The sequence below is a fragment of the Eretmochelys imbricata genome, chromosome 3 (assembly GCF_965152235.1).
Source record: "Eretmochelys imbricata isolate rEreImb1 chromosome 3, rEreImb1.hap1, whole genome shotgun sequence".
NCBI lineage: Eukaryota > Metazoa > Chordata > Testudines > Cheloniidae > Eretmochelys > Eretmochelys imbricata.
The window spans coordinates 142,681,419-142,694,593 of NC_135574.1; the positions used below are offsets into that span (position 1 = coordinate 142,681,419).

A 13,175-nucleotide genomic window follows, 5' to 3' on the forward strand; every position below is an offset into this window, starting at 1 on the left:
GTGCTACGTTTCTGCAGATGAAATATACATAATTCAACCAAAATCACAGTTGGAAAGCAAATCAATGAATAGCTCAAATTAAGAATGCAAATGATTGGAATAATCACACTTGAAGGACAAAAGAACTGAATGTTCTTTATTGATAAACTGAAGACTGAGACCAGGCAGAGAAGAATGATGTGGACTAAAAATGGTTGGAAATTTCTTGTGAAACGGACTCCTTTTTAGAAAGGGATGGTAGATGGCAGATTAAGTAGAGGTAGAAAGCTTCTCACCCCCCTTCCCCCCCCCCCATTTTGATTGTATTCCTATTTGTGTCAAAGTGTTAGATGATGTAGCAAACTATAGCTTTGATGCTAGCATCATATAACTATGATGTAGCTTTTGGAATGCATATTGATAGGTTGCAACGGGTTAATTAAGGTATCCATTTTAAAGAATTTCTTGAACATTGTGACAGCAAAAAACCCTCAGAAGCTACAAACAGAAATCTAGGATGGAGGGGGATCAGTCCAAATGGTACAGATTTGTGGATAGCTGGCCTGGGAGCGTCCAGCAGTGGCCTATAGTATTCAAGGGTGAATGGGGTTGTATACCCTGGCAGAGGTGAAAAGGTGGAATGTGTTCGTTCAGTGCTTTAATTTTTGTGACTATTTTGAGGGCATGGAGGGGAGAACTTCATAGGACTTCAAATGACTTGGACTTGGGGTTCAAAACTTTTCCCAACCTGTGTATGTTGTAGCTGCAGCTTCATCCTCTGTCTTCACTAGAGTTAACTTAGGCATTGCCCCAATCCCCTCCCATTCACACACACTAGCCTCTCACTTAAGTTTGGTGCTTTAAATCCAGGCTAGCGGGCCTGGCTGAGGGTAGAAACTAGAGCTCATGTGTTGTTTTTTACTCAGGATAGTAACTCTCCGGTTTTGCTGTGAGGATGCAGAATAAATCATCTGAGTACTGGTTGTTGTCCTGTTACTTACCCCTTAGTGCCCAGAAGGACAGACAAGTTCTCCTACAAGTATGTCACTGTGAAAGAGCAGTCTAGCTACTGCAGCACAAACAATGATGGGCTTTGCTTCCAAAAGTCTTAGCATCATACTTGGGTAAGTATAGCACCAGTGAAGACACAGTAACTCCAGATAAGGCATTGCAGTTTAGCTGCTCAAACCTGGGCCAGGCTAACCTGAGTGCCAGTTTCCTGAGTTAACTCTGCATTGAAGACATACCTTTACTAGAAGAGCTGTAGGGAGAGGAGGGCTCAAGCCATTCCCTCTCTAGCAGCAGCCATTGGGCTAAAAAGCAGAACTGGGATAGTGGAAGGTTCCATATTCACTGAGGAGTCAGCCAGGCATTTACAGTTTTTGGCACTCTCCATTTGGCACTCACCCATATGTACGTGCTTGAAGTCTTTGTTCATTGTCTTTCAAAAGATAGGCTCCAATCTGAGGCCATTTTGTTACAAAGACAGCAATTTCAAGCAAACGATTGAGTTTCTAGAGGTGTCTTTGGAGGGTAAATTAGATCTTGTGAAGAAGAGGGTGAGAGTAAGGGTCTATGAAATAGGTTAGTTAATTGGTGGTTCTTAATGCTAGCAGGCCTTGGAATGGACTTTAGGATTTTCTTTGGAGTTTTATAAGAAATTGAACAGATTATCTGCAGTCATTCTAAAAGGTGAATTTTTAATGGCAGGAGCCGACAAGAACTCTCTTTGGCCATGTAGCTGCAGGTTCCCTAAACTTTCAGATGTCTCCATCAAACAATTTGTTCTGGTAGCAGTGAAAAATAGGGTTAAGGCCACAGTCGCCTTAGCTGTTAACAGAATATCTCTCCTTCCACTTTGTGTTCATATTGGAGCATCCTAATATTTTCTGTTCCTGCCAGTCCTGTCTTTCTGTGAGGCTTGACAGAGGTAATAGCCCCAGTAAGGAGTTTGTTAGACACTCCCGGCCTACGCCAATACCAGAGGCCTACGCCAATGCCAGAAATTCAGAGCAGCAGTGGTGTAGTGCTAGGTTTTTAGCAGTGAAGAGTGTCTCAAAAAAGGCCACTTCCATCTGCTGCTGTTCATTACTGGTGGACACTGGTGGACACTGCTGGCCAGTCTCAGCACTTGAATGAAGTACATTAGAACCTCAGAGTTACAAATACAAGAGTTACAAACTGAATGGTGGACTAAACACCTTGTTTGGAACCAGAAATACACAATCAGGCAGCAGCAGAGACAACAACAAAAAGCAAATACAGTACAGTACTGTCTTATAATTACTAAAAAAATTAAGGGGAGGTTTTAAAAAAAAAAAAATTTGACAAGGTAAGGAAACTCTGCATTTGTTTCATTTAAATTAAGATGGTTGAAAGCAGTATTTTTCTTCCACATAGTAAAGTTTCAAAGCTGTATTAAGTCAATGTTCAGTTGTAAACTTTTGAAAGAACCACCATAACACTTTGTTCGGAGTTACGAACATTTCAGAGTTATAAACAGCTTCCATTCCCAAGGTGTTTGTAACTTTGAGATTCTACTGTACTGGAAACTAACCAATGGCTGCCTCCCTAACGAAGGAGAGCTATCACTGTGGCATGTGCTGGGATGTTACTCCAGCCCCAGCAGACTCCATTCTGCAATCTGGGTTGGGCATGAAGGAACAACCCTTATTGCGAAAATAAAATAATGATTGGACCCTATACTACTACTGCTGTGATGTGAGGCTCTCTCTAGTTTCTTTATTTCTGTAAATCTTTTCTCTGTTTGGTTTTTTTACATTTTGGAGTAGCAGAGCCTCACTTTCCCTTCCTTTAGTGGAGGATCTTGGCTAGATTTTTTGGGGGGAGAACTTAAATAGTGGCTTCCCAGGAGCTACAGTTTTGCTTTCCGCTCAAATGAAATGGGGAGGATGCACTGATTCTTATGTCTCCTTCAAAGTGTGAAATGCAGACCTCGTATTTCAAATATAGAACAGAATGATTTTTATTAAAACATTGGTGGTCATTATTTGTGTTTAAAGAAATAGTCCGTGTGTTTTTACTAGTTCTATATTTTGTTGACTTTAGAAGGGAAATGATTCATTTTGGTGACTTTCATGTTGGCAAGGTTTCAGATTCTTGCAAATATCTTTCAATTCTATGTCTAACGGACACTGAGGATGTTTCTGGCATGTTTCTGGCAGCATTTGTTCTTTGTCTGATTGTTATCTAAGGTTTTGTCTGCCCTTTCCCACAATGGGTAGTATCTCTTTTTTGTTTTGATTTATAATCTGTTTTAGATGACAAGATTATTCAGATCATATTTGATTTTTTTCCTGTCTTCTTATTTAAAAAATACATGCTGAAAATGGGAGTGAACTGGGTTTGATTTGCAAGTACAGGAACTGTAGACCCATCTACTGAACTAATTTTTAATAGGGGTGGCAGGTGAGAAAAGAGCTGTAATGGTTGTTGGTACAAAATGCTAATAGCGAGTTGTTCAGCACAGCTTGTTCAGGAGAGGAAGCTCAGTGTGCTTAAGGTTTTGTGTGTTTTCTGAATTAAATGGTTGTCTTCAAAGTAATGTTAAGAAATAATACTGACCCCCCCCCAACTTTCTTTTTTGTTATATTAAATAGTTTAAGTCCTTCTCTACCTCTCCTTTGCTTCTCCATGTTGCTGTTGCCCTGTCTACACTGAGAATCACCACCCCCATCCCACACACACACACTATTTGTAACATAGATACAACTTTACCAGTGCTAGCAACAGAGGAAATGGTAAGCATTTTTGGCTGGCTGCTAGCATTTTTTTTATTTTGAGGAGACGGTTTAAATATGCTGGTAAAATACCTGCAGTTCATCTACACTAGCACTCCCACCAGAGGAAGAGCTGCTGATAGATCTATAGTGGGGGAATTTCCTGAAATTCAGTGTAAATGTAGCCTGAGGTAGTTTTTCATGTTTGTGACCAATGACTATTTCTGTTAGGATCTTTCTTAACCTTTTTTTCTTTGCTCTGTTTTCCAGTTTTTTCTAGTCTCCTATTCTTGGGTTGCCTGACCTCTTGCTTATCCCTCTGTTTCTTGAACTCTTTCCCATTTTGTCCTCCCCTCCACTTCCTTATTCTGTTGGGGCTTGTCTATAGCATAGCAAAGGGCTTCAGAGGGGTGTCATATGCAGAGCATTCTAACATGTTGTGCTCCAACTGCCCCATGTAGACCATGCTGGTGTGTTCTGAACAGTAACTAGTTTTCATTGATGTAAATGTAAACACAAACTAGGTACCTAGCAGGGTCTTCACAGGGCACTTAGAGCCAGAGGTGAAAGTAAGCCAGTACACCATACTGGACCGGCTTCCCCAGGTGGCAATTTAAAGGGCCTAGGGCTCCCTGCAGCAGCTGGAGCCCTGGGCCCTTTAAATTGTTGCTGGAGCCCCCAGGTGGCGGAGACGGCCGGGATCCCTTGGGCTCCAGCGGCAATTTTAAAGGGCCTGGGGCTCTGCTGTGGTAGCAGTGGCTGGGAGCCCCTGGCCCTTTAAATCACCGCCGGAGCCCCAACACTGCTACTCAGGGCTTCGGCAGCAGGGGTCAGACGGCGATTTAAAGGGCCTGGGGCTCTGGCCGCCGCTACTGCCCCGGGCCCCTTAAATCTTGGCCGGCTCCGGCAGCGGGGCTCTGGCGGCAATTTAAAGGGCCCGGAGCGGTAGCAGCGGCCAGATCCCCACAGTCGTGGCAGCACCTGGGTCCCCCGGGGCACCGTCGGCAATTTAAAGGGCCTGGGGCTCCGCTGCGGTAGCAGCACCTGGGAGCCCCAGGCCCTTTAAATGGACCCTGAGCCCTGGGGCTCCCAGCTGCCTCTGCAGCTGGTAGCTCTGGTAGTGATTTAAAGGGCCCGGGGCCCCCAGCCTCCACTACCGCAGCTGGAGCCTGGGGCCCTTTAAATCTCAATTTAAAGGGCCTGGGGCTCTAAAGGTCCCGCCTCTTCCAGTTGAGGCCCCACCCCTTCTGGTTGAGGCCCCTTCCCCTTCACAGAACTCTGGAGTACCGGTAAGTCCTTTAAGTTACTTTCACCACTGTTTAGAGCACAGCATGGTAACGCACTTTACAAATTATGCCCCTGTGGCGTGCTTTTCTGGCACTGTCTAGACAAGATTTTAGTCTTATCCTTTGCTTCTCCAATACCAGTCCCTTCTTTGTTTTCATCCATGACTTCATATACAAATTTCCTCTTTCTGTCCACTCACTTGCTTCACTCTAACCCATCTACACACAACCAAGACCTTGAAACTTTCTTTTTAAATGCTCATTTGAGAAACCAGCGTCTCACCCTCCCTCTGGAGGTGTTAATATCCCACTCAGTAGGCCCAACTTTACATCCCTGCCTCCCACTCTTGAACCATGTTGGGGAGGATGGCAGTACCTCATAGGCTGTAGGCTACAGCTCCCCCAGCACCACAGAATCTCTAACTATGCCTGGCTTAAACTCAACCAGAGAATACTGGTTAACCGTGTTTAAAACTACTAATTTCTGCAAGATTGAATATAGCACAAGAAATTCAAAGTATGTACTTTCTTTTCTCCTTAACCAGAGGCAAAATAACTTAGTCAGTGTAAATTAGGGAAGTTGTTCTTAGTTTTAGGGGTCAATACAAATTTATAGGAATTTCAATAATCATTGAATCTCTAAATTGGTACTTTGTTTCACTGGAAGGATTTTAAATAGGACCCTAGCAAATTCAGGGTCATAGGATTTTAAAAAACTTAAATTTCACAGTTTCAGATACTTAAATCTGAAATTTCATGGTGTTGTAACCATGGGGGTCCCAACCCAAAAGGAGGTTGGGGTGGGTGAGGTTGCAGAGCTATTTTAGGGGGTCACGGTATTGCCACCCTTACTTCTAGACTGCTTACTGGTAGCAGCACTGCCTTCAGAGCTGGTTTCCCAGCCAGCAGCCATGGAGCTTCTTGCAGTCAGGGGAGGTTCTCAGGGGTGGGTGTGACCCGGCCCCAGGAGCAGCCTGTTCAGGGGAAGAGAAAGTCCTGTCCCTCCCCAACCTGCCCAAGACTAGCAGCTGGAGTCTGGTGCACGGTAGGAGCCCCTGGGCAAGGTGCCCCCAGCCTTGGCTTGCCCCCACCAGCTCCAGGCCCACTACTCAGGAGTTAAAGGGGCCTTGGCTCTGTGTGTGTGTGTGTGGGTGTGTTGGGGGGTGACCATGGTATTGTGCCCTGGCCCCCCCCCCAGACCACAGCGCTCTGGGTGGTTGCCCAGGTCGCCCACTCATAAGTCTGGCTCTGCCCCCCCCCCAAAAATGACACCCCCCCACACACACCCATACCATGCCACCCTCATTTCTGCGCTGCTTCTGACAGAGGAGCTGCTTTCAGAGCTGGGTGCCTGGCCAGTAACAGCTGTTCTCTGGCCACCCAGCTCTTAAGGCATTGCAGAAATAAGGGTGGCAATACCACAATCCCACTACCATAGCCAGATTCAGAGGTGAAAGTAAGCTTGTACAGTCCGGCTTCCCCAGGTTGGCGATTTAAAAGGCACAGGGCTCCCTGCTGCGGCCGGAGCCTTGGGCCCTTTAAAGCGCTGCCTGAGCCCTGCAGCCACTACCCCGGGACTCTGGCAGCGGGGCTCGGGCGGTGCCCTAAAGGGCCCAGAGCACCGCTGCAGTAGCAGTGTCTGGAGCCACGGGTCCTTTAAATTGCCCCTGAGCCCTGGGGCTCCCAGCTGCCTGTGCAGCTGGGAGCTCTGGGGGTGATTTAGAGGCACCAGGCGCCCAGCTGCAGCCAGAGCCCTGGGGCCTTTAAATCTTTAAAGGCCCCGCCTCTTCTAGTTGAGGCCCCGCCCCAGCTCAGGACTCCGGCATACCGGTAAATCCTTTTAAATTACTTTCACCCTGGACCAGATTTCAAGGGGGAGACCAGATTTCATGGTCCGTGTCTCATTTTTCAGGGCCATGATTTTGGTAGGGCCATAACTTTAAGGCTGCAACAGAGCATAGTGCTTTCAGATTATTTTGGTGTTCAGACTTTCTAGATAACCTTACTGTGGGAGAGTCTTAAGAACTGGAACATGTTGTATGCAATATAGGTCCTGGTTGCATAATTGTACACTTTTGCCAATTCCTCCCTTTCATTTCTTTAAATTTCATATTTGCACTAAAACATTATTTTTGCTTCAATTAGTTTTCAGCAATGCTGTGAATGTCTTTTCTGCTGTCACTATTTCTACATTTTTGTTTTTATATTTCCAAAGCACAATTGTACTTTGGCTTAACTTTTTCAATACCTTTTTGTAATTTTTGTGGTATTCACCATGAAGTCTCTACCTTTTAAGATAGGCTGTCTTTATGGTATCTTCAGGATTGTAGTGAGCCCTGAAATATTGTACTGAGTACAGTATGTTTCATTATGGAAAATGGAGCTCTAGTTTTAAGGAACTAAAAAGCTATATTCTAGAAAACTACTGATTTTTTTTTTATAGAATCTCATGCTTAGTTGCAATATTTGTAACCCTGCCAAAGCGTTTACTCTAATGCAGTATCTCTCTCAGTTATTTACAGGACTTAGAGCTCCTCCACGTGGATTATTGCTGTTTGGCCCACCAGGAAATGGGAAGACTATGCTGGTGAGAAAATTACTGTGTCTTATTTGGTGGAACTCTAGATATAAACTGTTCTCAGGAATTTTTGCTTTTCTTGTCTATGAAATTGAGAAATCCTCCACAGGGATCTCCTAAATTGTGCTGTTGTGATCCAGTGCTATTTAGTAACAGTTCTATATTTTTATTTAGTAGATGGCTTCTGTTTACAAGTAACTAATTTCTTTCTAAGCAATTCCTTTCACTGAAGAAAGTGAGAATTTGTGTACTGAATGACTTACCTCATTCAATGCAGGGGCTGAATGCAGTGAATGAGATTAGGAAATGCATTTGGTGGCTATTATTGTCTGACATAAACTGTATACTCTCTGCATATGCAATGTGGCTGAGCTAACAAATGTGGAACCTTTACTTCTGAATTTTCTGATGTTTCACTGTAATTTAACACTGTTACACAAGTGAAAGGTTGATTTAAATGGCGACTACTTAGAAGCAATGCTGTCCTACTGGACTATACCGATTAAAACTTTCTACCATGAGATATCGCACATAATTATTTAATTTTATATAATCTGTTTAAAAAAAAAACCTCTACTCTGTTATAAACATAGAACATAATTTTAGTATAAAAATAAAATACATTTTAAAATAAAGATTAAAATATGTAACTTTCATCTTAAGATCCTAAATTCACTTTTTAAAATGAATGCAGTAGGTAATATTTTTGTATGCATAAGAATGAGGCAGTCTGCTAAGCATAATATTCAATTGGCCACTGAACTAAATTTTAAAACTATATATAAAAATGAATTCTCAACCACTAACTCAATATTTGACTGATGCATTCCATGGAGTAAAACATACAGAGACTGGCTCTGTACTGATCAGGTGCAATACTCCAGTTTCCTGGTCATAAGTCTTCCTTTTATTCCAGTATGATTAGAGTACAACTGATAGAAAGGGAGGAAAGTCCCCTCCCCCCACTCCTTCCCTTACTGTGAACTTCCACTGAGAAGTGGCTTTTCTCCCCTTCCCAGTTTTCCTCTGAAGATTGCCTCTCTTGCTACATAGGTGAGAGAAAAATAATATTATTAAACTAAATTAGTGAAACTAATCATCCAACTAATATTGCAAATGAGTTAAAAATTAAATATATTAAATATTGGCATCTAACTTGATTTAGCCTTTACACTTTTAACAAGTACAGTCATGCCAATTGCACTCTTTTTTTAGTATATTTTCTAAGTACAGTGGATGTGAATTGCAATGGTGGATTAGACCACTTGTACAACTAGCACCTATCTAAAAGTGGTCTGTGTAGATGCTTCAGAGAAATGCAAACTCCATAGATGACAACTTTGCCTGACTGAAGTTTCTTCCTATTCTGTCGAGTAGAGTGACTTGTGGTTCATTCAGGACACAAGGGTTGATGCGTGCTTGTAGTGCATCAGCTTGTGCATCTAGGCATTTCAGAAACTGTCAGAACAAAATTCTTTTAAGTCGGACTCAGTGGTGTATACCTTAGTGCAGTGGTCACCAACCGGTAGATTGCGATCAACTGGTCAATTGTGGAGCTTCTGATAGTCGATCTCAGTCTAGGGTTGCCAACCCTTCTACAGCCAAACCGTGAAATTGGCCACTAACGGTGTGGCTGTGGAGCGGAGCTAAGGCAGGCTCCCTGCCTGCCCTGGCTCCACGCCGCTCCTGGTGGGGAGGGGCAAGGGGTCTCTGCGTGTTGCCCTTGCCTGCAGGCACTGCCCCCGCAGCTCCCTTTAGCTGCGGTTCTCCATTCCTGGCCAATGGGAGCTGTGGGGGCAGTGCCTGTAGATGAGGGCAGTGTGCAGAGACCCCTTGCCCCGCTCCCTTTCTTCCCTTCCTCCTCCCCCTCCCCTCCCCACACCTAGGAGCTGCTGTTGGACATGCCGACCGCTTCTGGGAGCAGTGTGGGACCAGGGCAGGCAGGGAGCCTGCCTTAGCCCTGCTGCCTGGAAGCCGCCTGAATTAAGTGACACCCAGCTGGAGCCTGAACCCCTGCCCCAGCCCTGAACCCCAACCAGCACTCCATCCCTGATCCTCCCACATCCCAACCCCCTCCCAGAGCCTGCACCCCACACACCCTCCTGCACCTCAACCCCATGCCCCAGCCTCCTCACAGAGCCCACACCCTGCATCCCAATTTGCTGCCCAAGCCTTGAGCCCCCTCCCGGAGCCAGCCCCCCACATCCCCTCCTGCACCCCAACCTCTTGCCCCAGTCCTGAGCCCTCTCCTACACCCAAACTCCCTCATAGAGCCCAAACCCCCTCCTGCACACGAATCCCCTGCCCCATGATCAGCCTGGAGCCCCTCCCACACTCCTAACCCCTCTGCCCCAGCCCAGAGCTTCTGGGGTGATGGTGAGCAGTGCAGGGCCTTGGGTAAGGGATGGGGCGGGGTAAGGGTGTTTGGGTTTGTGTGATTACTACGTTTTCTTTGAGATAGATCTTGGGTTGCACTTAAATTGGAAAAGTGATCTTGTGCTTAAGAGGTTGGAGACCACTGCCTTAAAGTATATGCACTAGTTTGGTTTTAGTTACTGAATCATCTGGTTAAAGTTTTATGTTATAACTTCTTGAAGAAACTGGGCAAAGACCATCCTAATTCTCTAGGAGTAGTACCAGTTTGAGCAACTGATATCTGAATGACCTAAACTCTCAAGTTTCCCTCTAGTAGTAGTTATGCCTACTTAACTGACTTAGCAGAGATTCACAAATTGTTCATGAGGCATACTGATTTTTATATCTTATACAAGATCCAGATTTAGCTAAAGTTCTGTTACATCATATTCTATTTTTCTTCATACACTATACTTATTGTCTTGTTAAGTTTATTCTAAATCCTAAACTTGCCTACCGTTAATAAGAGATTCATTGTTTTTCAGGCCAAAGCAGTTGCTGCAGAATCAAATGCAACCTTCTTTAACATAAGTGCTGCAAGCCTAACTTCAAAATATGTAAGTAATAGTTGCTAATGGTTTTGGTTTCTTAATGCTAATACATTAGGCTCTTGACTATCTGACAGACTTGTAGGGCTAATACATTGATATTTTTGATGACTATGAGGGGGATATCCTGTGCCATGGGAGGGTGCTGCCTCCATCCACTAGCCTCGTTAAGCCAAAATCCTCCACACGTCCGCACACTAGATGATGCATTATACTGAAAAGTGTATTTGATACTAACAAACACAAAATAGCAGTTTCAGAAATTGACTCTTCATTATTGAGCAAACTCCTGCACTCCTGTGGAAATATTTTTATTTAAGTATAAAAGCTGTGATTTTCAAGAGAGCCCAACTTGCTTTGAATTTCATTGTGATTTAGGCACTTAACTCCCTTATGCTCCTTTAATATTTCCAGCCAGAATCATTAGTGAAGTTTTCATATTTTTTTGTGTGGAAAAAGGCAGGGTGTTTCACCACTTAGTGCTGAACTAGTGGTTTGCTTATCCATGGTATGGGAATGGTTCATGCAAATCTTGTGTTTGTGAACAGTTGCTTATTGACTTTTTTGTAATATTTGTTTTGAAAAATACTTGACCTGTTTAGGTAGGTGAGGGAGAGAAACTGGTGCGTGCTCTTTTTGCAGTAGCCAGAGAACTTCAGCCATCTATAATTTTTATAGGTAAGACCTTTAATGTTTGGTTAGTAAGATCTGTATATATATTTTTTGCAAAATAAAATCTTTTTAAACTAAAGTGCTCTCTATATTTGAGGCTCACTTGTCCCAGTAATAATGCAAGACATAACAAGATAGGGGATCTCTCTGCATCAGTGATTACTTGCTCCTTAATTGGTATTTCATTTGGGGAGCATGTTTCACTTGAGCGTGTTCCCCATTCTGCCCTAGTATCCAGTAATCTAGGAAAAGCTTAACTAACTAACAAAAGAATTGTCCTATGATAACCTTGCATGCAAAGATTCTATTTTAGTGCATTTTTATATATTACCTGCAGTACAGAGCTATGACAATGTTTTGCATTTATTTTCTCATCCTATTTGAAAACTTGGGGTTTATTACCCACAGATGACAGAATGCATACAAAATTCCTGTCCTGTCAGATGATGTCAAATCAGTGATGCTTTACTGATGCCACTGGGCCTTGCACTTTTAACACCTGTACAAATATTTTTTTAACTTTGCCAAAGTTTGTCTGCCTCCTGAAGAATAAAGATAAGACCTCTTATTGGAGCCCCACACTAGCAAAATAATAGTTGAATTAAAACCTTGATGTTTAGCTATCTCACTGGCTGAAACTTTAAAACTAAGACTTTTTTCTTTTTAGATGAAGTTGATAGCCTTTTATGCGAAAGAAGAGAAGGTGAACATGATGCTAGTAGGCGTCTAAAAACAGAATTTTTAATAGAATTTGATGGCGTAAGTATCAGTATTACAGTATTGTTGTTACTTAATACAATGATGGGGGGGCCAATGAAAGCTGCTAATGTTATGCTAATGGGGTTAAGGTCCACCAGTTAAGTATCCTCTCCTTTATTTCCTTGAACAGCAATAAAAATACTTCTTAGCAAACATCTTCTACCTTTTTCCCAGTAAAGAACTGGAGCACCATGGAGAGTTCAGTCTTTGAGCAGGGAGGATGGTGATAGACACCTGGGGAGGAGCTGTGGGTGGACTCTAGTATTGCATGGCTGGGGAAGAGAAGATGGGTAAGTGGTGGGAGTAACGGCAGAGAAGCTATGAGGGAAGGAATTCATTTCTTGGGCAGGACGAAGAACCCAGCACTACTGTTGTGGGTTGATGAGAGTTTAAGCCGTTGGAGGAGACATTCAGGTTCAATGTTGGGCCTACACCCCACTTATATAGCGTGCATCTCTAGAAATAGTCATGGTGAAAAAGGATTATATAACTATATTGCCTTTTTGCTGTTCAGGGGTGTGTCTTTCCCTCCTAATGGAGTCTGAGCTTTTGGAAATGTGGGACTTGGAGGAAAAAGGAGGCTTCTGGCTAATCATTAATTTAGATTTTTGATATATGCAACTATGAAACTGTTATAAGGAGGCTTGTTTTCTGGGTATTATACATTATAGTAAATATTAATTTGGATTATGGAAAACTGCAAACAAACCAAGATTATAGCTTCTACTGAAAAATGCAGCACACATAAGGAATGTTGGTTTCATTCCTTACACTGAGACAAATTGTCATTGAGATGGAAAACCAATAAAAATTAGAATGCCATTGATATAAATAATGGCAAACCCTGCAGTGGAATATGAGTTAAATTGTAATCCTCTGTCTCAACAACATAGCAGAAACAGCGTGGTTCAGAGACAAACAGTGAAAATTATTAAAGGCATGGAAAAACTTCCATATAAATATGGCTGGAAAAGGTTTGGACACTTTTTAGTTTAGAGGTATGTAAGGTGATTAATGGTATGGAGAAGATAGAGTTCTCCCATTTATCCTTTTATAATACAAAAATAAGAAATATTAAACAAAATTAAAAGGCATCAAAATTTGAAACTTATAAAAGGAAGTACTCTTTCACATAATGTTCTTGTGGAATTCATTGCCATCAGATATTATTGAGGCCAAGAGCTTCACAGGATTCTAA

General features: G+C 43.0%; 1 protein-coding gene and 1 long non-coding RNA gene across 5 annotated transcripts in view; one reads left to right on the forward strand and one right to left on the reverse strand.

The window, feature by feature from the left end:
* Positions 1-13,175, forward strand: part of SPAST (spastin) — a 61,833-nt gene that overhangs the window by 26,480 nt on the left and 22,178 nt on the right. For all 4 annotated transcript variants that reach the window (XM_077813505.1, XM_077813507.1, XM_077813506.1 and 1 more), the window contains exons 8-11: positions 7,518-7,592; positions 10,484-10,555; positions 11,149-11,224; positions 11,886-11,977. In XM_077813505.1, coding sequence (XP_077669631.1) covers positions 7,518-7,592; positions 10,484-10,555; positions 11,149-11,224; positions 11,886-11,977 — 315 coding nt within the window. The remainder of the gene's footprint in view (positions 1-7,517; positions 7,593-10,483; positions 10,556-11,148; positions 11,225-11,885; positions 11,978-13,175) is intronic.
* The window catches only part of LOC144262984 (uncharacterized), a 59,545-nt gene that overhangs the window by 17,193 nt on the left and 29,177 nt on the right, over positions 1-13,175 (reverse strand). The window lies entirely within an intron of this gene.